General features: G+C 45.3%; 1 protein-coding gene across 2 annotated transcripts in view; it reads left to right on the top strand.

Moving 5' to 3' along the window:
* PRDM5 (PR/SET domain 5) overlaps window positions 1-25,363 on the top strand; it is a 140,876-nt gene that overhangs the window by 102,529 nt on the left and 12,984 nt on the right. For both annotated transcript variants that reach the window (XM_065405377.1, XM_065405376.1), the window contains exon 13: window positions 6,095-6,180. In XM_065405377.1, the coding sequence (XP_065261449.1) occupies window positions 6,095-6,180 (86 nt within the window). The remainder of the gene's footprint in view (window positions 1-6,094; window positions 6,181-25,363) is intronic.

Genomic DNA, 25,363 nt, shown 5'->3' with positions numbered 1-25,363 from the left:
TCAGACCGGCTCTTACGAGGATTATAGGCATAAGGGTGTTGAAAATTTTTTTGTTTATTAAAAATTGGCCTTTGGCATAGATGTTTTTCAAATTATATGTATCCAAAATATTTTATTAGATCAACATTAGGGGATGGGAAGGATTTTTGCCAACATCTCATCCTTCTGTGTTACACATAAAATAATTAAATTAAGATCTTTCATTTTTAAAGAGAGATCAGTATTTTAAAACATTTTAATTTGTTGTTTACTGTAAAGAACATTGATGCTACCGTAGACAAGACCACAAATTGGTCCATCTCCAACATTCTGACCCTGAAAAATGTTTTATTTTTTTACCGCCTATCTCAAAACTTAGAGTAGACTGGTTAATGTTGATGCTAACATCCTTTAGTCTAAAGCAGGCCTGCACAACTCGTAAAGCGGCGAGGGCCATATTACTCCAAAGAAAATAGCCGAGGGCCGAAACCCCCCGGCCGTACTGAAACGCCCCCCCCCCCCCCCGCGCGCCACCCAGCCCCCGTGTAAGCAAGCAGGACTCACCCCGGCGGCGCCTCCTGCTGGTCTTCTCGGGAATTAGCTCATCCAGCCGTTGGAGGGTCCGGGGGCATTAGCTGCCTTCCCCGCGGAGCCTCTGGCCCCCCGGCCCGCTGGAGCGCAGCCGAGCGGGAGAGGTGCGGGGCTCCCCGGCAGCGGCGGGGAAGTTTATCGGTTTGGGGGACCCTGACCGGCTCCTCGCTCCTGTACGCCGGCCGCCCCGCCTGGGACAAGTCTCGCCCCGGCAGCCCCTCTCTGCCGCGTGTCTCTGATGGGTGGCCCACACCCCCGGGCCGCGCCGCCCACCCGGGCCCTGCCCGCTCCGCGCTGCCCCCGGACGCACCGTGCTGCCCCGTGGGCTGCAGGGCTGGAGCAGCCGCCGCGCTGCACTGCAGCGCTCCCGGCCCCGGCCGGCCATGGCCCGTGTGCCCAGGCTGCTGCACAGGGGCATCTCCTCCCCAGGCCCGGCTCGGGATCCAATGGGGCAGTGAGGGGGCGGGGCGGGGCTGGGGGCAGGGATTTGGGGAGAGATCCAATGGGGGAAGGAGGAGGCGGAGTGGGGCGGGGGGGGGTGAGAGCCCCTCCGGGCTCCGCCTGTGCGCCGGAGCAGAGGGCAAAATTGTTTGTTTGTCCAGTGTCCCGACCGAACATCGTTCAGGACGCGGGACAAACAAGCAAATATCAGGACAGTCCCGATAAAATCGGGACGTCTGGTCATCCTAACGCCGCGTCCAGGAGCAGCCCTGGACAGCGCTGCAGCGGCGCTGCTCCAGAGAGGCCTGAGCTCCTCCCGCTCAGAGCCGTGTGGTAAGAGGGCGGGGCTGCGAGCTGCAGCCGAGCAGCGGGAGCTCACGTCCCGCTGGAGCCAGGCCGCTGCAGCGCTGTCCAGGGCCGCTCCTGGACGCGGCGCGCTGAGGCTCTGGGAGACGGGGGAGGCGGGGGTTAGCAGCATGGTAAGGCTCTCTGAGCTGGGCATCCCCCCCCAGCCCTGACCCCCAGCTCCGAGCACAGCCCCTGTGAGCTGAGCAGCCCCCGACCCCATCCCCCAGCAGCCCTGACCCCCAGCTCCGAGCACAGCCCCTCTGAGCCGGACACCCCCTGACCCCAGCCCCCCCCCAGCCCTGACCCCTAGCTCCGAGCCCAGCCCCTCTGAGCTAAGCACCCCCCGACCCCATCCCCCAGCAGCCCTGACCCCCAGCTCCGAGCACAGCCCCTCTGAGCCGGACACCCCCTGACCCCAGCCCCCCCCCGGCCCTGACCCCTAGCTCCGAGCCCAGCCCCTCTGAGCTAAGCACCCCCCGACCCCATCCCCCAGCAGCCCTGACCCCCAGCTCCGAGCACAGCCCCTCTGAGCCAGACACCCCCCCCCGACCCCATCCCCCCGCAGCCCTGACCCCTAGCTCTGAGCCCAGCCCCTCTGACTGGACATCCCCCTGACCCGGACATCCCCCTGACCCCAGCCCCCGTGAGCTGCGGCTAGAGCCCAGGCCGGATGCCTCCCCCCTCGCTCGGACTTACCAGGTCTGCCTCGTGCCCAGCCAGCGCTTCCCGCCTCAGCAGCCCTGGAAGTGACGCTGGACGCCAGGCAGGAGGCGCGGGAGATGGCGACGCGTGTGCGGGGGGGGGGCCGACCTCACAGCCCGCGCTGTCAGGGGGCGAACCCGGCAGCCGCGCTTCTGACTGTCAGGGCAGTCAGAGCGCGGCGCGCGGGGCTGTGAGGTCGGGCCCCCCGGGCAGTGGGTGAACCCGGAAACCGCCCCCCACCGCTTGCCCGCGGGCCGCACAGTGGGCCCACGCGGGCCGCATGTTGTGCAGGCCTGGTCTAAAGATTCTACTCAGGAGATTTTTCTGTGTGGTGAGATGACTTGCATATTTACACAGTATCTCAATACCAGTCTTATTAGTGGTATATCTAAAAAAGAAACTGAGTGTGCTGTACAAAAAACATGCTACATTATTAATCTTTATTTCTTTTTAAGGTTGGTAACTTTTTTTTTTTTTGGTAGGGAGAGGAGAAAAGAGGTGGATATGCAAGGTCTGGGAAAACATGAGTTGCTGAAGATTTTCATTTCTTAACATTATTCATCTTATTTTTAATCTCTTCCACAAACACAACAGATCGATTCCCTTCCTGATCACAGAAGGTTTACACCTGTAAATCCCCAAGTATTTATTGTGGTTGACTTGATCTGAAGCTAGGATTGGACTTCCAATGTTTACATTTGACTTTTGCTGGTTTTTGGTTCATCACAGACAAATCCCAAAGCATAGATGGATAATGTCACCTCCCCAGCAGCATTCATTATATAGCACTTGCTCCTCCTGTTTTAATGTCTAATACTTCTTAACTTTCTTAGAGTGAGAGAACCTCTCATTTCAAGACTTAAGATATATTCCAGTATAAAATACACCCTCGGGCAAAAGCTTAACAGGAAAACACAGAAGAAATATATAGTTTTTATTATTTTTGAATATGCTTTGGAACAAAGGTGTTTTTCTTCTTTTAGGACAACTTGAAATTTAGCCAGTAGGGCCAAAAATGGGCTTTATTGTGCAATCTGCACACACATTAGAAAGCACCTGTTCACTCAGATAGTCTCATTAAGGAATCCACTATTGGGATTTATTTTGTGAGCAGGTGATCACTGATATAAATAAGGGTAGCACAATCTAATCCAAAGTGAGGAAGGGAATTTTTGGCCAGGTATACGGAGGATTGAGGATTGCATACATCCCAACTCTTGAAATCCAAATCAGGTTTCATTTATTCAAGGGGGGGGAAGCACGCAATAATTTTAAAAGCTGACATAATACGTTTTCATTCCCCATACATACATACATATATACACACATACACATGCATTTCTGAGTCAGTTACAAAGAGGTTAGGATTTGGGGGTTGTACTAAAGGTTCTGTAGTTGCAGATTCAAATTTGGCTTGAATAGGACCCATCATTAATCCTGCAGAACCCTAGGGATATATGTGGGAGAGGGATACTTGTACATACTTGTACATAAACTGGGTAACTACATGCTTACAGTTTAGTCATGCAGCCAGTTTGCCTGCCTAAAAGGGCCAATTGCTCACAGAAGAGCAAATAAACATAGGTGTGTTCATATTTTGGGCACATATATGAAATGTTTTAGAAAATGTCACTGGTAAAGAAATAACAAAAATAAGAATAAGCATAAAATGAGTTAGGATCTTATTAAAGATGTTTTATCAATTATCACTGATGCTATAGTTATGGTTGAGAAGACACTTGTATAATTCAGTAAAATATGAGGCCATAATGACCCCATCAACTCACAGTATCCATGTCTGTTGAATGGTAAAAAGTAGATAGGAATTCTGAGCTGCATACCAGAGAGTTGTAAGGTGCAAATTTACATTGTGATGGCTGAGCATAGGCAGGCTTTATCAGGTACAACATGTTGATATAAAGTCACAGTGTTGCCCTCTACTGGCAACCGCTGAAAGTTGTTAAACATCTATTCATCAAGAACCATAAACAACACAATAAATTTGTGAAGAACAGTATTAATAAATTTCAGACCAGCTCTAAGCTATCCCTGTAAGCAAAAGTCTTCCTCTGTATGAAGAATGGGGGGTAGCACTTAGCTGTCAGCACTCATCTGCTTACAGACCTCTGCAGACTTTACCTTCAAAATACAAAAGCTTTAAAACATAAAAATGTCAGCTGGATTAATTAAATGTTTGAGCACCAGCAGCTCCTACAGAGTTCGAAGGCTCATGGCATAAATTAGGGACATCAGGGGTCATGAGAGATAGTGTCATGTTTCAAACAGATGTGAAACTTCTAATTCAGAACACACAGAAGCCTTGTTAAAAAATACTTTGCCAAGTCCATACATTTGTACTTTATAAGATAAGGCAGGGTGGAGGTAAGGGGAGTGTTTGCATTTCACAAGTACTCCATTGCCTTATTTCTGTTGTTTTTTCATTTAGGTGGGATCTTTCCCTGCAGGCATTAAAGAACGGGCCAGCCTATTAAAGGCCAAGTTGTACAACCCTTACTTGAGAGTTGGCCTCACTCAAATGAATTGAGTCAATGGCTCCAAGAAGGCTATACATGCAGCAGTGAAACCCAGTGGGTCAGCTGTAATGTAACCAAAGTGTGTCACTTTAAAAAACTTTTTCTCTAGACTGGCTCCAATGCACGCTTTTGCAATTCCTCAACTTTTTGTTCATACGGAACAAAACATCCAACATCTTTCTGTCAAGCACTCAAGGACGAGCATCTCAAACAGTGAAATGAAGACCTGAAAGGGAGCGGGGGAGGTCTGCCTTGCTGCAAGTCAGAATGAATGTCCCCATAGTCAGCTGTACCTTCCCTTCACTCGCTCTGTGGCCTTGGGCAAATCATTGCAACTTGTCCTGAGTTTTCCCATCTTTAAAATGGAGATAATCTTTCTTACTTACTTACCTTACAGGGTTGATGTGAAGGTCAGTTAATGTTTATATAGTGCTTGGAACCTGTCAAAGTTCTGCATGCATGCAAAGACTTTTTTTTATGAACAACTGAGTTTTCCTAGATTGTCTGAAAGGGGTTTGTTGTATCTGCACATAAAGGTGTGTTCTCCAGGCAGCAATGTGATTAGCTGGAACAGATTCCATTTAGTTGGAAAATTAGTTAGCGTAGATTAGCTTGTTGAAAAATATGTTTAGCGATGGAAGCAATCTGATTTTGTTGATAAGCCTTTTGTGTGCAATTAGCCTAGATGCTGGAGTCTTATTCCAGGATATTGCCTAAAATACTCAAAGAAAAATTTACGTAAGAAATTGTAAAATTTATCATTAGTTTTAAATTATGGAATAGCTACAGAAAACCTCTACTGAGTGGATCTGAATGGCCCAGCCTCTGAGTTACATAGTATAAATTCAGAGTGACTTCAATGAAGTCAGCAGAAACTATCCTGATTTACATCAATTTCAGTGTCCAATCCCTGTGAGGTACAGCAGGCTTCTTGTGAGGTGCTGAGTGCTCTCTACTCCCACTGAGGTCATTGGGCACCTCACAGAAGCTGCTGTGCCTCCCGTAGGGCAGATCTTGCTGCCGTTCTTTTTGTTAAATGCAACAAATGAACAGAAGTGGGTTTTGTAATTAAATTGGCTTGTGACACTCAAATGGCTCTAATGATGAATAGATGTGAAGTGAGGGAAATGTACTGTACTTTGAGAACAGTTAATGACTAACCATGTACTAGCCACGATAGAATTCATCCTAGCATAGTTGTCACCAGGACTGCAGCTTTTTTTTTTTAAATCCCTCTCTGCATGTATTCATATTTCATGACAAAATCAAGCAGCTGAAAGTGATACTTTGATCCAGCCTTGCATGCTGTCCAAACAGATCTTTTGTTCTTTATATGTAGTTTCCCTAATGCTCAGATCTTTCTCTCTGTTTGAACTGAACATGAACACTAGAACAGAAAAATGTTTGACACAACCATGCTGTGCTGCCTTGATGTACTGAGGCAATGCTTTCTTTCCTCTGTCTGCATTTGTTGACTCTGATGCTTATCTTATTTTCAGGTGAGCGCCCTTACCAGTGTCCTTACTGTGACAAGGCTTTCAGCAAGAATGATGGACTAAAGATGCACATTCGCACCCATACAAGGGTAAGCGTGGCCCACTTGCTTTAATTGTTACTTAAGAACCATGATTGTCCATGGACAATGCAGGGAAATAAATTATTGCTGTTTGTATAAAGGGGGGATGTTTCAAAGATATTATTTGTGCTTCAAAACAGAGGAAAAGGGCATAAAAATTAATAATCTTAGAATTCTATTTCTGATTCCTACATTGATCTGCGTGTGACCTTGGACAAGTTGGTTTATTTTTTTTGTGCCTCATTTTTCCACATATAAAAAGGAGTAATTATTACTATCTTCCTCACAGAGTTGTCTTGGGACTTGTTCAGTGTTTAAAATCAATTAATAGGTTAGTGTCTCTATAAAAACATCATTATTATTAAGAGAGAGAGTTAAATGCCCAACCTTTTTGTATTTCTCGCACCTCCAAATCTAGTCTCTGGCAAACTCTGTCTGACTTAATAACAATAATAGCATGTGCAGCGCTTTTACCCTATTAATTGATTATAAATATCAATTAAGTCTTAAAACAACCTTGTGAAGAAGGTAGAAATAATATCTGTAATGCAGGCTGGAGATGTCTCTGAAGATTATTCTCTGACCTTAGGATCACAGATATCCCCGGAGTCATCTGTTCTGGTTTAAAAGGCTTGTCATGTATATCTATTTACTGAAGACAACCCTTGCCCCCACTCTGTCCCCCTTGTGCGTGTCTAGCAAAAGGGATGGCTTTAAACAGGCAGCTGTGAATTCTGCTTGCATATGAGAATCCCAAGTGATGTAAAGTCATCATAACCAGCTTTATGCTATTTACTTCTGGTCTCCCCTACCCCCTCGTAGAAACCATGTTGGGGACAGATTCTAGGCTGGGTGTGCGCTTAACACCCTTTGTGGAATAGAAAAGTATTGTAAATTTCACTCTGTGTAGATAGATCTTGATCACCTGCATAATGCAGACAATGAAGTGCTCACAGATGCATATTATTTTTGCAGAGGAAATTAGTCATTTCAAAGAAGTAAGAAGCTTTTATTTGCCAGAACTGGAATACTTACAGAATTGCTCTTCTGAGAAGTGTAATTCATTGGGATTTTCCTTCTGTTATTTATGCGTTTAGGTATCCATAATAACTCACCTCTGTAAGGAATTTTTATATATATACATATTGTCTTCTCAATCTGGCAGCTTGCTAGAGCCTTTTACGTAATACGTTGCTTACATGTATTCCCGTATGTCTTTCCACATTGCCACTGTTGTATGTAAGCAAAACACCTTTAAAATTTGCCAGCTGGCTTTAAAAGACATGTAAAATATGGGACTGAATGAAAGATGGACTAAGGACTTACGTGAATATGAGGTAGGAGGAAAAAGGAAATAGTTCAAGCTCTGCTTCTGCATGACAGAACAGCTCAACCAGACACGCTAACTATTCAGTCTGCAGCAACAAGGAGACATTGGTAATTGGATTTTACTGAGTGGAAATTTGTTTTCTATAAACGTTGTGTATTGCTAAAGAACATGATAAAGTTCTTCTTCAAGTGATGGTCTCTACATGTATTCTGTTTGAGGTGTGCATGAGCCTGAGATCAGAAGATTTTTTGCTAGCATTAACTGGAATTTTTCAACATATGTGGTCCCTATCTATATTCCACTACCCACTCTCCTTCGTCTCTGCTGTGGAGTCTTATCCTGGGGCTATTCATGGTAGAAAGGTAAATGGAGAGGTAGTCAGTCCACATTGCCATTTATACCCTCTGGAGGAGGCGAAGGGCACAGGTGCAGACCAACAGACACCGCTAGCAAAAATCTTCTTGTCTCAGGCGCATGGTGTGCATGCTCACCTGGAGTGGAATACAAATAGAGACCCCACATCTCAAAGAACTCCATTTATTGAACAGGTAAGTAACCTTTCTATTTGATGTTAAAAATGGCTCAAATAGAATTTATTGTTGTAATAATACAATTATTTAATCAAAATAGCATCAGTTCAGAAACCAAGAAAACAGCATTTCCTCAGTTTACTCAACTCATGCCATACGTAGTATGATGATTTCAATACATCTGAGATGTCATGACTGCCCAATAGGCGGCTGGAATGTCATATTTCTCCTCTTTTTTGACAAGCAAATGAGTGGAAATCCTTGCAGCCATGTTGTGGGCAGACACAGAATTCTCTTTGAATTCCTGGTTTTAGTGCTGTCAGGTTGTTTATATACCACTTAACCCATAGTTCTGAAGTTTAAAAGTCAAGTTTGTTTATATATGAGTGACATTTTATATAAGCTCACACCAGAGTAGGGATCTTTCATTTCAAAATAGTGGGGCTCAGTACTGGCATGTTTTTAGTAAACAAGCGTATCGCTATAATTAAGTTGCTTTCATGCTCCCCTCTCCTTCACACCCCAACTCCATATTTGCATCTGGATAGCAGAAAACTTAATTTCTATGAAGGTGTCATTGTTTGAAAGGTAACTAATAGTGTAAAATAAAATACTATCGATTTTAAGACCAGAGGAATCATTATAATCATCTAGTCTGACAGAAAACAAGTCATAGAATTTCAACCAGTAATTCCTGCATCGAGCCCATAACTTCTGGTTGAGCTAGCGCATATATTTTAGAAAGACATTCAGTCTTCATTTAATGACTTCAAGACTTCATGTGATGAAGAATCCATCAGTGGTTGTTCCAATAGTTAATTATCTTTGCACATATTTAAATACGTAAGCAACTTAACCACTTAAATTAGCTTAATTCAGATAACACATTGGAAACTGTGATTTTTTTGTAATGAAAGTACACCTCTACCCCGATATAACGCTGTCCTCGGGCGCCAAAAAATCTTACCGTGTTATAGGTGAAACCACGTTATATCGAACTTGCTTTGATCCGCCGGTGCGCGCAACCCCGCCCCCCCAGAGTGCTGCTTTACCGCGTTATATCCGAATTCGTGTTATATCAGGTTGTGTTATATCGGGGTAGAGGTGTACCTTCCATCCTGAGTGCTTCTGACAATTCTAGAGGAATTTTGACCATTCAATATTCCCTCTGCCGTCAAACCACTTCTGCATCCCTGAGGTTACACACTGCAAACCCCAGTTTGATCAGTAAATAGCTAGTGGATTTGATCCAAAGCTCATTGAAGTCAAAACTTGATTAGACCCTATGTGTGCACAGATGCAGGTTGAGGATTTGGGTTTCCTGAGAAACTGAGCAATCTTCAGCCTCACACGAAATAAAACCCCAAAAGTATTTGACATTTTGACTGATTTCTGCTTAGCTATGATTATCTTTATCCTTTAATGATATCCTTTCAGAATTTAAGTAAAAGTACATTTAAGAGTTTAAATAAAAGTATAAGATACATTAATTTTCCTTTGTTTCTAGGAAACTGAAAAATAAAAAGACAAGATCGTGAACAATTACTCTTTCAAAGGCAATTTATAGCTCTTAAGGAAAAGCAGAAAAAATGTACATTCTCTTAATTTATATAAATGGGCCAAAAATCAAAATTTACATTTGCATTTCCAGTAATTCTTAAATATTTTAATAAAAATAGAATAAATAAACCAGTAAACATTCTTAAGTGGCAACATTTCTTGGAGTTACTTTTTGGGTTAGGTGGCTTAACAGTTCTAGGTTTAAATTAATACACAAAATTCACTATAAAAGACTGAAGGGTCTAAATTCTGTTACCTCATCTCTAATATTCTAATTTAACTTTAGGCATATCACAAAAGATTAAAAATTTCAGTCTGTGATTTATGTGCCAGTCCTTCTTCACCTTTCACCCCATCTTCAAACAGATGTTATAGTATAGTTGATTCTCACACACATTGCCACACAATTATTTTCATGAACTCTAAGGATAGGGATAGCTAAAAGTCTAAAGAGTCTTCTGTCAAGTATTTTTGCATTAGCTAAGCACAGAAGTGTGGAATTAAAAAAAAAAAAAATCATTTAGCACGGTTATTCAGAAGCCTTATACATGGTTCTAATGAAAACAGTGCCACAGTGTTTTGCCCAAACCTTTAAAATGGAAAACTGTAAAATCTACTAAATGCAATAACAAGTCATCCACTTCACCAGTGGGACTAGGTGGCAAATCATCCACAGAACAAGGAAGGCTGCAGGAAAAATCATTGCAGAGTTTGATTTAGACCTGGCAGCTGCTAAATAGTGCACAGGAAGGGAAAGACAGAAGAACAGTCAAAACTTCTTCCAACAATGAAAAGAGGAGAAAATACCGGCAAACTTGACTTTAAAATTTTATGTAAGTGCGGATTTGTTTGAATAAAAGCTACTATTTTTTTTTTTAAAGGAAAAATAGAAGCACCCAAGGAATTGTGAAAGGGGAATGCATAGAAGTTCTTGATGTAGTGAGCTTACAAATCATATTCGCTTTGAGGAGATATCATGTTCTACCTACCTACCCAGTGAAGTAGGTTTGGGGTTTGTTCCAAAACTCATGTACAGTATATACCAAGATGCTACTTGCTGCAGGGCCCAAAGCTTAATTGTTGAGAAGAAATAGCTTACTGCATTTTACTCAAATACATTTTTGAATATTATTAAATGTAACCATATATGTGTACTCCAAAGCCATCGTTGTGTTGAATCAGCATTTTCATTTCTTTTTAAAACACTCTTATTATATTAAGTTCCAGATTGTACATGGCAATAATGGAAAACAGAAAGAAGAGAAGGGCACTTCCAAATGCTGTTTCATCACTTGTATTAAATATTATATATATATTTGCCCTTAGAAAACATAACGAGACGTATTACTTTTGCCGTTCGTTTTAAATCTAATTACTAGTGGTTTGAATACTGCTGACTATAATGTTAAGAATACAGAGAGAAATTACAATATAATGTGTGTTATGTTTGTCTGTTACCTCCCTAGGTTCCTGAAGTTAGGCATCTAAATCAATGTTGAGGCAAACTAAACAAGTGGCTTGGTTTTCAGGGTTCTCCCGTTGAATGAATGCAAGAACAGATGCAAGCACCTCTGCAAATCAAGCCAGTTATTTAGGTGCCTAACTTTATTTACCGAAATTTGACATTTTTGGCCAGTCTAATTATTAGACAATGACCAGGCAGGGGACTGCTGATGCAGAAGATTGCTAATGAGGCCAACTAGTTTTTCACATTTAGGCCACCACATTTGATACTGCCTTTGGTAGCTTTAGCTTACAGGCTAAGACCGAGGGCTTGTTTGCAGAAAGTAAGTGTGTGTGTGTGTGTGTGTGTGTGTGTGTGTGTGTGTGTGTGTGTGTGTGAGAGAGAGAGCTCTCTCTCTAACATTTAATTCATTTGGAGTTTTATTACTGACTTCAGTGCAAACAGGTTCAAGCCATGAATGAGCATAGAGGCCAAGTAAGCTCCCCGCTGAGGAATTCCCTCCAAATCAGAGTTGCATTTTATTGGCAGGACAATGTGGGAAGGGCTATCTCCAGTCTCACATTTCGCAGAAAACTCAGGGTGATTCGCTTGGCCTGCCAGGTGTTTCTTCCTTATCTGTCAGGCAAGGCTGTGCGGGTTCTCACAGACAATATGGCCTCAGTGTTCTATATCAATAAACAAGGGTTAGCTTGCTCCTCGGCTCTGTGTCAGGAGCTGCTACAGGTGTGGGAATTCTAGTCCAACATGCAGTTCGTCTCAAGGTGTCACACCTTCTGGTGACTGGAATACACTGGCGGATCACCTCAGCAGGTCCTTTTTCTCTCGCCATGAGTGGTCCCTCCACCTGGAAGCAATCAGCGACATCTTCCAGAGGTGGGGGGACTCCCCAATTGGACCTGTTCGCCATGAGGCATAACAGGAATGGCCTTTCTCCCTCCTGCTCCTCACTACAATTCATCTTAGACTATCTACTCCACCTAAAGCATCTTTTGTCGATTAAAGGCCACTTCTGCCTTCCATCCTTCAGTGCATGGTAGATCAGTCTTCTCCCATGAGATGGCGATCAGGTTCCTGAAAGGATTGGAGAGGCTCTACCTGCAAGTTTGCTACCCGGTCCCCCACTGGGTCTTGAACCCAGGGCCGGCTCCAGGCACCAGCCCACCAAGCTTGTGCTTGGGGCGGCACCTGGAGGGGGGCGGCGCGGCGCTCCGGCTCCGGGGAGAGCGGGGCCGCAACCGGGCTCGCCGCCCTCCCCGCGGCGCTCCGGCCGCTGGGGAGAGCGGAGCCCCGGCCGGGCTCGCCGCCCTCCCCCCGGCGCTCCGGCCGCCGGGGAGAGCGGAGCCCCGGCCGGGCGCTCCGGCCGCCAGCGGAGCCCCGGCTGGGCTCGCCGCCCTCCCCCCGGCGCTCTGGACGCCGGGGAGAGCGGAGCCCCGGCTGGGCTCGCCGCCCTCCTCCACGGCGCTCCGGCCGCCGGGGAGAGCGGAGCCCCGGCCGGGCTTGCCGCCCTCCCCCCGGCGCTCTGGCCGGAAGAAGAAGAAGAAGAAGAAGAAGCAACAACAACCTACCTTTTGTAACTGTTCTTCAATATGTCTTGCTCATGCCCTGCACTCCTACCCCTCTGTTGGAGTTGCCAGCAAGAAGGAACTGAGAGGGTGGGGGCCTGTCACTGCCCCTTTATACCGGTGCATAAGCGCAGGGCTCCAGGGGATGCTAGGACCGGCCCTACAGATACCACTAAGAGAAAAATCTCCACTAGCCGTGTGCATGGGTGCTCAAACACCTAGCTTGGAATGGACATGAGCAACACATCTAAAAGAACAGTTGGAAAGGTAGGTAACTGTTTTTTCTGTTTATATTTTCCCATTGGTGAGACATGAGTGAGTTCCCAAACATCTGTCCTCTTGAAGATGATGCTTTTGCAAGTACTGTGGTTGCTGTATATGAAATCTCTTTGTTTGCATACAGGAGATAGAAGGTATGAATCCCACAGGGCCTACATTTTCACACCCTTTAGTTTCTGCAGTTGCCTGATGACTTTTTTTCCAAGTAGAGGGAAAATATATTTTGAAGTAGGTGTTGCTCTTCTTTTAAGGATAGATCAACATCTGCTCACATTTTGTCATGATTGTTTAAATAAAGCCTCATTTCACTGAATCCCAGGGACAGAAATTATTTCAGGTTATATAGAACTTCTTTGCAGTGGATTGCCATAAACAGGCAGAGATACACCTCTACCCCGAAATAACGCTGTCCTCGGGAGCCAAAAAATCTTACCATGTTATAGGTGAAACTGCGTTATATCGAACTTGCTTTGATCCGCCGGACTGCGCAGCCCCGCCCGCCCCGGAGCACTGCTTTACCGCATTATATCCAAATTCGTGTTATATCGGGTCACGTTATATCGGGGTAGAGGTGTACTGTGAAATACAAGAAGTGAATGTGATAATAAAACCAAGCTACAGTATATACTAAAGCTGGTCAGGATTTTTTTTTTTTGGGGGGGGGGGTGAGAAAAATTTCAATATTAATTTTTTTTTTCATTTTTATCAAATGTTCTTTGAAAATGTTCAGGTTTTTGTTTAAAACTGAAAATTTTCCATTTAACAAGTATTCGATGGAATATGGCTTTTATAGCAAAACAGACATTTACATAAAACATGTCAGTTTTTATTCAATTTTTTTTGGTCACAACTGAAAACCAAACACATTTTTGGGTTTTCGGTAACTGAATTTTTTCAATCAGCTTTATTACATACACAATACAGTACAAGTAAACTGAAAGATTTCTCCTGCTAAATTTTGACAGCAGCAGATACTGTTCTTCATTTAATAGTAGAAAACATGCTATTCATAATCTAATGTTCTCTTGTCTATAAATTTTACAATAATTTAAATCACAAAACCCTAATATTTCTGTCTGGCCAGTCCAAGCATTAGGAATTCCTATCAGTGTTTGATCTAAGTGCCTATTTCCTGAATAAACATTACACTGATAATTGTATACTTTTGGACACTTTAAATAGACCTCTGTCTGTGAAGGAGACACTTGCTCTGATTTCTAAGCAATCTCCAATGGTTGAAAAGACATTTTATTAGTTCTTTCAGATTTTTCATGTTAGTACAAAACTTGACCTCATTAACTCGTACCATCTGTGATCTAGGTGACTTATCTTCTCTTCTCAACAGGGGATGTTACGCTGGTGGAGGGGACCTAACAAAATATTGCCAATGTTTTTGAGACATTAATCAATTTAATGCCTTCTGTAAGACTGAAATTTAACTGTATAAAAATCAGCTAGATAAGCGGCCCTTGTTGCAGCAGACATGATTCTGCCTTTACCCCCTCTCTCCCTCAGATCCTTCATTAAGAGGAGAGTCAGTCCTTACAAAAAATAGACAAATACATTCTGTGTTACCATTTGATTGGTAGTAAAATTATCCTTAGCCCTTTTTTTACTTGTTTAAAACAAAAACCAAAAAAACACCCTGTCACTGCCACTGGAATCCACAGAGGCTCAAAGGTCTGTTACCACAGCTGCTAAACTAATAGGTTTTCTTGTAAAGAACTACCCAATAGCCATGCTACTCTGCATCATCTGGTAATGTCTACAGGGGGTTTCTAGACCAAGCAGAGGGGTTCTCAGAACTCTGTAAGATTTTCATTGCTTATTCATTCGTTGTCTGCTTAACTGTGAAGTAGTTTGCTGTTAGCTGTTTTGTTATGATAGATTACACATTATTAAGTACATCTTTGAATACAGATAGTATCTAATGCAGACAGCTCAGGGTGTATTACCAACAAGGGAAAAGAAAATGCCTTTGTTTAATAATAAAGCATTTACAAAAAATCAGAACACGCTATTTAAAAGCTGCTCTATCACAAAATTGATTTTTTTTTTTAAAATATAGTCACTTTCATAAAGTCCAGGCTCATAGTTTTTTCTCTAAATGTGTTTCTTCCATTGTGAGTGAATATGCGTTTTTGCAAAAGCACAACTGTACACCACATTTGCACAGGACTTTAGAGATGATTGAGGCTCCGGCTTACACCACCCACATATCATCAAACTACTACAACCCATACTTAATGGGGACCACACTCTGAAGAAAAAAAAATCCCTGAACCCCCTCTTCTGGCCTTCAAATAACCCCCCAGCCTCTCCAAGCTCATAATCAGAAGCAAGCTCCCACAGACCAGGACACACCAACTCAAAATGGAACCAGACCCTGCCAGAACAACAGATGCAAAACCTGCAGACATATCTCCACTGCTACAATGATCAACATCTCCCACAAAACACCTTTCAAGATCCATGGATCCTACAACATGTGGTGTACCTCATCACAACATGTGGTATACTTCCATCTGGACACTAAATGCCCCAATAGCAAGTAGGTGGATGAAACCAGCCAAACACTATGCTCTCAAATGAACTTACACAGGAAAATAAGACAAAAACACCATGTCACACGTGGGTGAACACTTTTCATAAAGCAATCACTCATCTGACCTATCAGTCCTCAAAGAAACAACACTTTCAAAAGAGAAGCATGGGAGCTTAAATTCATAACTCTGGTAGACACTAAAAACCATGTCCTGAATGGATTTATGGCTTATTACAACAATCTGTTATCCACTAACAACCTTCCCAGCTGCTGTCCCCCATCCTCTTTCCTTGCCTCCCTATGACTGGAGGGGTATTAATGGGCCACTTCACCTTGGCCTCTTGAAATGTGTGTTAACTACTTATGCTAAGCATTCTGTTAAGATCCTGTATTCAGCAAGTGACACTTTGAGTTAGTTTCCCAGACATGAAGAAGAATTCTGTGTAAGCTTGAAAGCTTTCTCTCGCTGTCAAGCAGAAGTTGGTCCAATAAAAGATATTACCTTGCCAACTTTCTCTCTAACCAGCCACATCTGACAGTCTTGCATAGATGTATTGGAACCCAGAATCAAACTGTAACTTTTACCTAATCACATAACTGTTTTGCCCCTGGACTTGACAACTTTATACCCTTATACTCGTCTAAATTACATTAGTGTGTGCAATTTTACTGCACAAGGTTTAGAAAAGTGGAGATTTGGCCTTAAATTGTGGTTTGTGTCTTTGTACAGCCATTTTACACTGAGTTGGCACGGATGTGAATGTTTACACAGGGCACAAGGTAATAGAGAATCAGGCTTTGTGTGCGCTAATTGGAGAATGTTCTCTTCCCCCTCTCTCAACACTTCCATGGGCAGGCAATTTAAGGAACAGCATTTTCAAAAACACTCAGCTGGTCTAACTCAGCTCCCACTGAAGTCAAGGGAAGGATTACTATTGATTGCAATGGGAGCAGTTAGGCTGTCACGTAGCATTTTTAGAGTTTTAGGGTAGGATCTGCAATTCTGGTGGGTGGGTGGGTGGTATGCTTAGATGTGTGAACCTGGGCATGTGTGGCCTATACAAGAAAGGGGTGCATCTGGTGGATGGGGAACAGAGTGTAGAGAGAGGTTTGGAAGTTGGTGATGATCAGGATTAACTGCTGAAGTCAATGGAGACACACTGGTATAAAATCAATATAACTAGAAAGATTAGGTCCTAGATATTTCTGGTATGGTTTACAGTATATGCTGCATATGTGAATTGTACTTGCTACCTTGTGAATGAGATGTATTCTTCTCAGTCTAATTTATCTGACTTTTGAGAGGGTTTCTGGAAAAACAAGCATCAATCTAGCATCATTTTCTTGTCTCTACTGAAGAGCTAGTATTTTACACATTCATTTTGCTAAACAATTCCAAATTCCTATGAGGATTTAGAAAATTATTTGGAGACATTCACACAAAACCACAGCCATGCTTTACTTGTTTATTACCTAAACAACACAATAGGTATTAACCTTGTAGTTTTACCATCAAAATGCAAGAACAAGCAACCATCTATGTTAATTTGTATATGGCATATGTTTTCTGTAAGAAAGACATAAGCACCCATACCAGCAAATATTTCTAACTTTGTGTATTTTCATCCATCGTGGTTGTAAGAGACTGAACACACATATTGTATCTATTTGATAAATATGACATAAGGGAGGTAGTTTTAGGTATTCATGCACAGCTCTGAGCTGTAATCTAATAAGACATTAATGCAGTTGCTTAGAAGTCAGGGTCAAGACCCATGATTCCTTAATTCAAAGACAAAGAAGATTTGCAATTTTGAGACCTGCAATCTTGAGGCATCTGTCTATCAGATCTATTAGTTCAAATACTAATGTCTCTAAGGGCTGGTCTACACTGCCGCGCTAGTTCGGCGGCTGGGGATCGAAGTTCCGGGTTCGATTTATCGCGTCTGGTCTGGACGCGATAAATCGAACCAGGAAGTGCTCGCCGTCGACTGCGGTACTCCAGCTCAACGAGAGGAGTACCGCGGAGTCGACGGGGGAGCCTGCCTGCCGCGTGTGGACCGCGTCTGAACCGCGGTAAGTTCGAACTAAGGTATGTCGAATTCAGCTACGTTATTCACGTAGCTGAATTTGCGTACCTTACTTCGACTTGGGGGGTAAGTGTAGACCAAGCCTAAGTGTTTACTTTTATAAGGCCAAGATTTTCAAAAACAGGAGCCTAAAGTTAGACTGCTAAATCCCATAGCTAGGCATCTACCTGATTTTTCAGAAAAGGCTGAGCTCCCAATCGGGCTCCCGTTGGCCTCTTAATGTTTTGGAAGAAGGAAGGTTTTAAATCCTGTTTCTTCTACCATAGATGTTTCTATTTATGCCCGATATACTTGAAACGTGTAATACTAAATCACTTTGATGTTAATTAGATAAATAAGAGACGAGACAGTCGCAATGTAATCAGTACAAAAATACATAACTTTGCTGCCATCATTGCTGTAGCTTGGGATCATGCTGCATTTAGACAATCTGGATTTATAACGCTAGCAATCCTAGACTCAAGTGAAGTCAGTTTTGTTATCTTCCCAGCGACCTTCTGTTTGTTAATAGTTAGCAATGTTTTCCTTTGCTTTATGCTCTAAATCTTTCCATCTTTCTTTTAATTTCTTCAGTGTCTCCCTTGTTCTTTCCAGTGACACTTATTTTCTGTCCAACTTGTTGCTAGATTTTAATCTTTATTTTTTTCCTGCAGATTTTCTAGAGGGGAGGTTGTATCAAGCACCATCTTCTTTCTCCACATTACAAATTTTCTCTTCTCCAAGTATCAGTTTCTTGTAACAGAAACTTAGTTTTTTTTTCTATAGTGTGATTGGTTTTGTTTTGAGAAAGCAGCTCTTTATAATATGAGGTCATCCCCCAAGACAGAAAAGTTGTTCTTCAAGTGTTTGCTCATGTCGATTCCATTCTAGGTGTGTGCGTGCCCACATACACAGTTGTCGGAGATTTTTGCCTTAGTGGTATCTGTAGGGTCAGCTGTGACTGCCCCTAGAGTGCCGCACTAATGGGTCGGCATATCAGGCGCTGCCAGTTCTATGCCCTCCCAGTTCCTTCTTACCACCCATGGTGGTTGGTCAGAGCGCCTCTCTCCCTTGCCTTGCAAGTGGTCAGCAGTTCTTTCCCTTTCAACTTCATGTTCCAGCTGTAAATAGTTTTGTTCATTGTAGATTAGTTAGTAAGTATCTGTGAAGTACTGTAGTTAGTCAGTTAGGGCATGCCATGTGGAGGGTCTCCGAGTTTTAAGCCCTGCACTGATTGTAATAGGCCTATGCCTGTTAGTGACTGCATGGCAGCTGTCTGAAGTGCCTGGGGGAATCCCACGTTCAAGAAAAGTGTCACATCTGTAAGAAGTTTCATCCTAGGACACAGAAAGAATGTGACATTTGCTTGAGGGCCCTCCACATGAAGGCCGCTCTTTGCACAGCCTCGGAGCTGGCCTGGCCGGATGCAACGCCAGCACTTTGGCCTCGGTGCATAGCGTGCCCCTGGCACTGGACTCCGCCCGGCACCGATCCCCTTCGCCAGTGTCCAAGAAGAAGCCTAAGAAGCGGGACCTAGCCGCCTGCCGACACCAGAGCTGCAAGGTGGCACATCCCCGAGGGGACCTCCTACCCCCCATAAGGGATGCACCACTAACTCCGGGAAGCAGTAAGGGATCCAGACTGATGGCGGAGTCAATGCCTTCCCAGTTCCCAAGGAGCAAAGGACTCTCCCACTGCAGCCAGCACTGCATGCTGCCATGGACCCAGCAAAGGCTCCCTATAAGGGCAAGCCAGGGGTGAAAGCCGCCCAGAAGGCGAGTGAACGCTGCCGGTCTACAGAGCTGAGGCAGATCCGTTTATCGCCGTGCCCCCGGTCTCCGCATCAGCCCAGGTCACCAGTTCACCGCCACAGATCACCAGCACCATGCTCCCGGTCTTCACCCTCATGCTGGGCCTAACCCAGAGGGAATCGTCGGTCGCTGTATAGTTGGCACTGGTCATCTTCGCGCCGACCCTCTCCACGCCGATGATCACTGTCACCTAGACGCTCCCCAACACGGTGCTGCTCCCCCTACTCCCGGCACTGGTCTGACTATTTGAGGCACATGTCACCCATGGCGACGGTTAGCCGCCAGACTCTGGCATCAACGGCCCCGCCCTGGTCACTGGAGGAGGGTTCCTCCGGCACGGGGAGGGAGTTCAGCCCTCTCTGAGACCGCACTGTCGCAACTGGGCTCCTGAGGTTGCATCAACCTCGGCGGTGCTGGTTATGCGAATGCCCGTCTCACCAATCGTCAGTCACCACATCAGGCTCCAAACGGCACTGATGGCACTGGGCTCGGTGCACAAAGCGCTAGCTGACGCTGAGGTGGAGGATGATGCCCCAGGCCCTCTCCCAGTGGTTCAGTCCTCGTCTCCAGATGAGGCTGTGGCAGGGCCTTCCCGTGCTAGCCCACCAGATGACTTTAAGGAGCACCAAGCCCTGCTCCAAAGGGTGGCCACTAACTTAGGCCTAGAGGCAGAAGAGATGGCGGAGCAATCAGACACTTTGTTCAATGTGCTCTCCATATCCACCCCTGCATGTGTCGCATTTCTGGTGTACGAAGGGGTCCTAAAGATTGCCAAAGCCCTCCGGCAAACCCTGTCCTCAATCCCACCCACTTCCAAGAGGGCTGATAAAATGTATTTCGTCCCCCCCAGGGGTTTCAAATACTTATACACTGACCCAGCCCCCGGGGTCATTGGTTGTGTCGGTGGCCAATGAGAAGGACAAGCAAGGGCATTCTAGTTCCATCCCCAAAAATTAGGAGGCCAAGAGACCGGACCTTTTCGGGAGGAAAATTTATTCCATGTCCAGTCTTCAATTCTGAGTCGCGAACCACCAGGCTCTTTTGGGGCGATATAATTTTAACCTGTAGGACTCCCTCCGTAAGTTTAAGGACTCCATGCCCCAGCAGGTGACCCAAGAGTTTGGACCCTTGTTGATGAGGGTACCGCAGCGGCTTCATACTCGCTCCAGATGGCCTGGGATGTCGCCAGTGTGGTTGGCTTGGCTGTGGTCATGAGGCGCAGTGCCTGGCTTCAGACCACAGGCCTACCCCAGGAGATGCAGTCCTCAATACAAGATCTCCCATTCGACGGAGTTGAGCTGTTTGCAGAACAAACGGACGCAAGGCTGCATGGTCTGAAAGACACTCGGGCTACCCTCCGTTCCCTGGGGTTAAATACGCCTCCGTCAGCAAGGAAACAATTCCGGCTGCCCCCACCACCAAGACCATGGCAGCCTTGGCAGGGTTTTACAAGAAGGGACACTCGTTTTAGTCGCCGCTGCCCTTCCTCCTCCCATTCACCTGTGCAGCCTGGCCCAGTGAAACACCACGGGGGCCAGAAGAGGGCATTTTGAGGGCGCACTCTAGAGCAATGCCCCAGTCAACTCCCTGGATCCGCCCCATCTTTTCCTCAACTGTCTCCATCCCTATCATTCGGCCTGGTTGCGAGTTACCTCAGATTGCTGGGAGCTAGAGATTGTGTCACTGAGCTACGCCGTCCAGTTTTTGGCCTCCCTGCCCCCCCCCATCCCTCTTCAGGGACCTGTCGCATGAGCAATTCCTCGTTCAGGAGGTAGACAACCTCCTACAACTGGGGGTGGTGGAGGAGGTCCCTCAGGAAATGAGGGGGAAAGGTTTCTACTCCTGCTATTTCCTGATCCCAAAAGCAAAAGGGGGACTGAGATCCATTCTGGACCTACAAGGACTCAACCAGTACCTCAAGAAGTTGAAGTTTCGCATGGTTTCACTGGCCTCCATCATCCCCTCCCTGAATCCAGGTGACTGGTACACCGCTCTCAACTTAAAAGATGCTTATTTCCATATCTCTACCTTCCAATGACACCATTTTATGGTGGACCAGTGCCATTTCCAGCTCACGGCGCTTCCCTTTGGCCTCTCCTCGGCCTCGCAGGTATTTACAAAATGTATGGTCCCAGTAGTCGCTCACCTGAGGTGTCGGGGGGTCCAGGTCTAACCTTATCTAGATGATTGGCTCATCAAGGGCAGATCACAGGATCAGGTGCAGAGCAGTCTCGACCTGGTGGATTCTACCTGTCACGACCTAGGCCTGTTAGTGAATGAAAAGAAATCGACCCTCGTACCAGTGCAACAGATAAACTCTATCGGGGCAGTCCTCGACTCCACACAGGCTAGGGCCTTCCTTCTGGAGGGCCTTCCTTCTGGAGGCCCATTTCCGAGCCATGTAAGGTGTAATCTCCCATGTAAGGGGCCACCCTCTCACCACCACCCACACTTGCCAAAGGTGGCTAGGCCACATGGCTGCCTGTACTTATGTGGTCCGTCATGCCAGGCTCCTCCTCCGGCCGCTGCAGACATGGTTGGCATCTGTCTACATCCCCAACAGGCACGATCTGGACCTGGTGGTCAAGGTGCTGGTCCACATCCCGTCATCACTGGCGTGGTGGTTGGACCCTGTATCAGTGTTGCAGGGAGTTCCCTTCGTGTCCTCATCGCTACCTCTGGTTTCTGACGCCTTGGACCTTTAAATGCCTTGGCTGGGGAGCCCACCTGAGCGAGCTCAGTACACTAGGCTGCTGGTTGGGGGTCGACCGCTCCCTCCACATAAATGTCAGGAAGCTCAGGGCAGTTCACCTGGTCTGTCAGGCTTTTCGGTCCCACTTACAAGGCAAAGTGGTTTAAGTCCTGACAGACAACACCGCCATGATATTTTATGTCAACAAGCAAGGCAGAGCCAGTTCGTCAACCCTCTGCCAGGAAGCCCTATGTCTCTGGGATTTCTGTGTGCAGCATGCCATTCATGCTGGAACCAGGAACGTATTGGCAGATCACCTCAGCAGAGCCTTTTCGTCTCACCACAAATCGTCACTCCACCCGGAGGTGGTCAACGGGATCTTCCGAAAGTTGGGATCTCCCCTGTGGACTTGACATTTCCTTTTCTAACAAGGGGCGAACATTTCCTTGTTCTGCACATTTCTGGCGGTCAACGGGCTCCTTGTTGGACGCCTTCCTACTTGGTCGGGGGCTCTGATGTACGCTTTCCCACCAGTGCCATTGCTTCACAGAGTCCTCATGAAGATCAAGCAAGACAAGGCCAAGGTTATCCTGATAGCCCCGGTGTGGCCTCACCAACACTGGTTCGGCACGCTGATGGACCTGTCAGTGATGACCCTGATGCAGTTGCCTGTCTGGCCAGATCTCCTGTCCCAGAATCATGGCAGGCTCCTGTACCCGAATCTGGCAGCACTGCACCTAACAGCTTGGTTGCTGCATGGTTAACTGCCGAAGAGCAGGAGTGCTTGGCCCGCATCCAGCAGGTCCTACTGGGTCCACTAGAGCGACCTGCCTGGCCAAATGGAGATGATTCTCATGCTGGGCCTCAGCCCAAGGGGTTAGGTCCGAGCAGGCCTCACTGCAGTCGATCTCAGGCTCCCTCATGCATCTCAAGCTCCAAGGCTTGTCCCTTTTATCAATTAAGGCTCACTTGGCCACCATATCAGCCTTTCACCCTCCATTCCAGGGCAGGTCGTTCTTCACTCATAACATGAGAGTCCGGTTCTTGAAAGGTCTGAAGCGACTCTACCCCCAGGTCCAGAACCCAGTCCCTCCATGGGACCTGAATCTGGTGCTCGCGTAGTTCATGAAAGCCTCCTTTGAGCCCTTGGCATCCTGTTCCCTTCTACTCTCCTGGAAGGTGTAGTTCCTGGTGGTGGTAATTTCTGCCTGAAGGGCCTCCAAGATTAGGGCACTTACCGTGTCCACCCAGAGAATCTCATCTTGGATCACCGTCTGCATCCATTTTTGCTATAATCAGGCGAAAGTACCTCCACCGGCGATTGTAACTGCCTGCTCAACTAAAGCACAGGCCTCATTGGCAGCCTTCCTGGCCCATGTGCCAGTTCTGGATATCTGCAGGGCAGCCACCTGGTCGTCCATTCATACGTTCACATCTCACTATGTGCTTACCCAGTAAGCCCGAGGCGCGCGCACACCTAGAATGGAATGGACATGAGCAACACATCTCGAAGAACAACCGTTACGAAAGGTAGGTAACCGTTTTCTCCTTTGCAGAGAAATTAAAGGCTACAATTCTATCCTGATTTACACATGCAACCCCACTGATGTCACTATAAAAGGGGTATATGTGGAAGATAGGGAACTGAGAGGAGAGAGAAGTACAGGGGCTTGTGTAAAGCAGGAGTAAGTCTCCTAAAGTCAGTGGATTTATACTGATTAAAAACTGATCTAACTAAGTAAGAAGATTAGAACTGTGATATCTCTAGTATGTTTCCCGTACTACATATGTGAATTGAAATTTATATGCGTAAAAGAGTGCAAGGTGGCTCCTCTACGGTCAGCCAGGTCTTTTCAAGGGGTAATATGAATAAAAGCCTAAGTAAATTAATAGAAAAAGAGTAAACAGAAAGCTCCTTATGGTTGTGGGTTCATCCCATTGCTATGTCCCCTGGGTGTGGGGCCCTAATTTCTTAGAGAAGTTCTTGCCCTTTTCTCCCCCAAACAGCCCAGCCACTCCTATCACCCTTGAGCACCTGTAAAATGGGCAGGAGAAGCTGTGATGGCATCAACACTCCACTGACTGGGAACTAGGTAGGTTTCCTGCATGGACAGAGAGGCAACAAGTAAAGCAGGTAGAATTTACACTAAGGAATCAGTGATTGCCATGGAGTATTTATAGGCCACACAGATGTATAGACTATTTACTGTGTTTTATTTTGAGTTTTCTATGGAAGAATTCATTTTCAGAGAGTTTACAGAAAATGTGGTTTCCATTAGCCACAATGCAAAACCAATTAAGGGCGTGTTATGGAAACCTGCTTTTCATATGGTTTATCCATAAGCTTCCCCCAAAATTACAGGACCTAGTCTGTGAAGTCTCTACTCAGTCAGGCAAAATTCCCATTGACGTAAGAGCTTCAGGACTGGACACACATTTTTTTTTTAAAGTTCATTGTTTGTGAGGAAATGGGTATGTTTTCTTGTATGTTGAAAAATCATGCAAGCCACAAAAGTAAGATAATGATTTTAAAAAGCCACAAACCATATAAACTATGTGTGAAAGCAGTATCCTCTGCACAGCGCACTTATCCGTCAGAATCTAGTCACTGGTTGCACAGACTGAGCTACTAACCGGATTTGTGCTGTATACCACATTGTGATTTGTTTTCTCTCTCAATTTATGTGCATTGAATATTAAAATCCTGGAGAAATATTTCTCAGTAAGTGTAAAACTTGTTACATGCTTGAAGTTTAGCATGTGCTCTGGTGCTTTGCTGGTTGGGGCCAGACTGCTCAGCACCTGGCGGGAATACACTATACAAATAAGCCATCTATTCCCTGCATACTAGAGGTAAAGATTCAACAGCTGGAGGGGCTTCAGTACCCCTGTGACTCCATCACCTAAGCTGGGAGGATTGATTCTTCCCCTCACTTCCCTGGGTCTGAGTGTATCTCCCAAAATGAACTAATGCTGTATGATTTGTTAAACCAAACTCTACAACACTTTCTCCTCCTTAGCTGCCAGTAACAGGAATTACATTCTCCACTCTGGAAAATATTTGGACAGAAACATTATCTAAATCTCTCTGAACTGCACAGGCACTTACATTACTTATAGCATTAGTAGTTTCACACTCCCTCTGGGCACACGTACAGACTGCTAAGCAGGCTGATTTATTCTCCTGGACCCCATTTACTTTTTAAATAGTTGTGCTTAGTTTTAAAATTCAGTGTAAGTTCCTAAATAAATGCCATGTGCTATATAAATATACATTTATCTCCGTGTACTTATGTGAGGGAAGATGTCTATTTAGGTCTGTGTATTGATGTGAGGGAAGATGTCTATT

Source organism: Emys orbicularis, chromosome 5 (genome assembly GCF_028017835.1).
Source record: "Emys orbicularis isolate rEmyOrb1 chromosome 5, rEmyOrb1.hap1, whole genome shotgun sequence".
Taxonomy (NCBI): domain Eukaryota; kingdom Metazoa; phylum Chordata; order Testudines; family Emydidae; genus Emys; species Emys orbicularis.
This window is presented reverse-complemented; position numbering and strand designations above follow the sequence as displayed.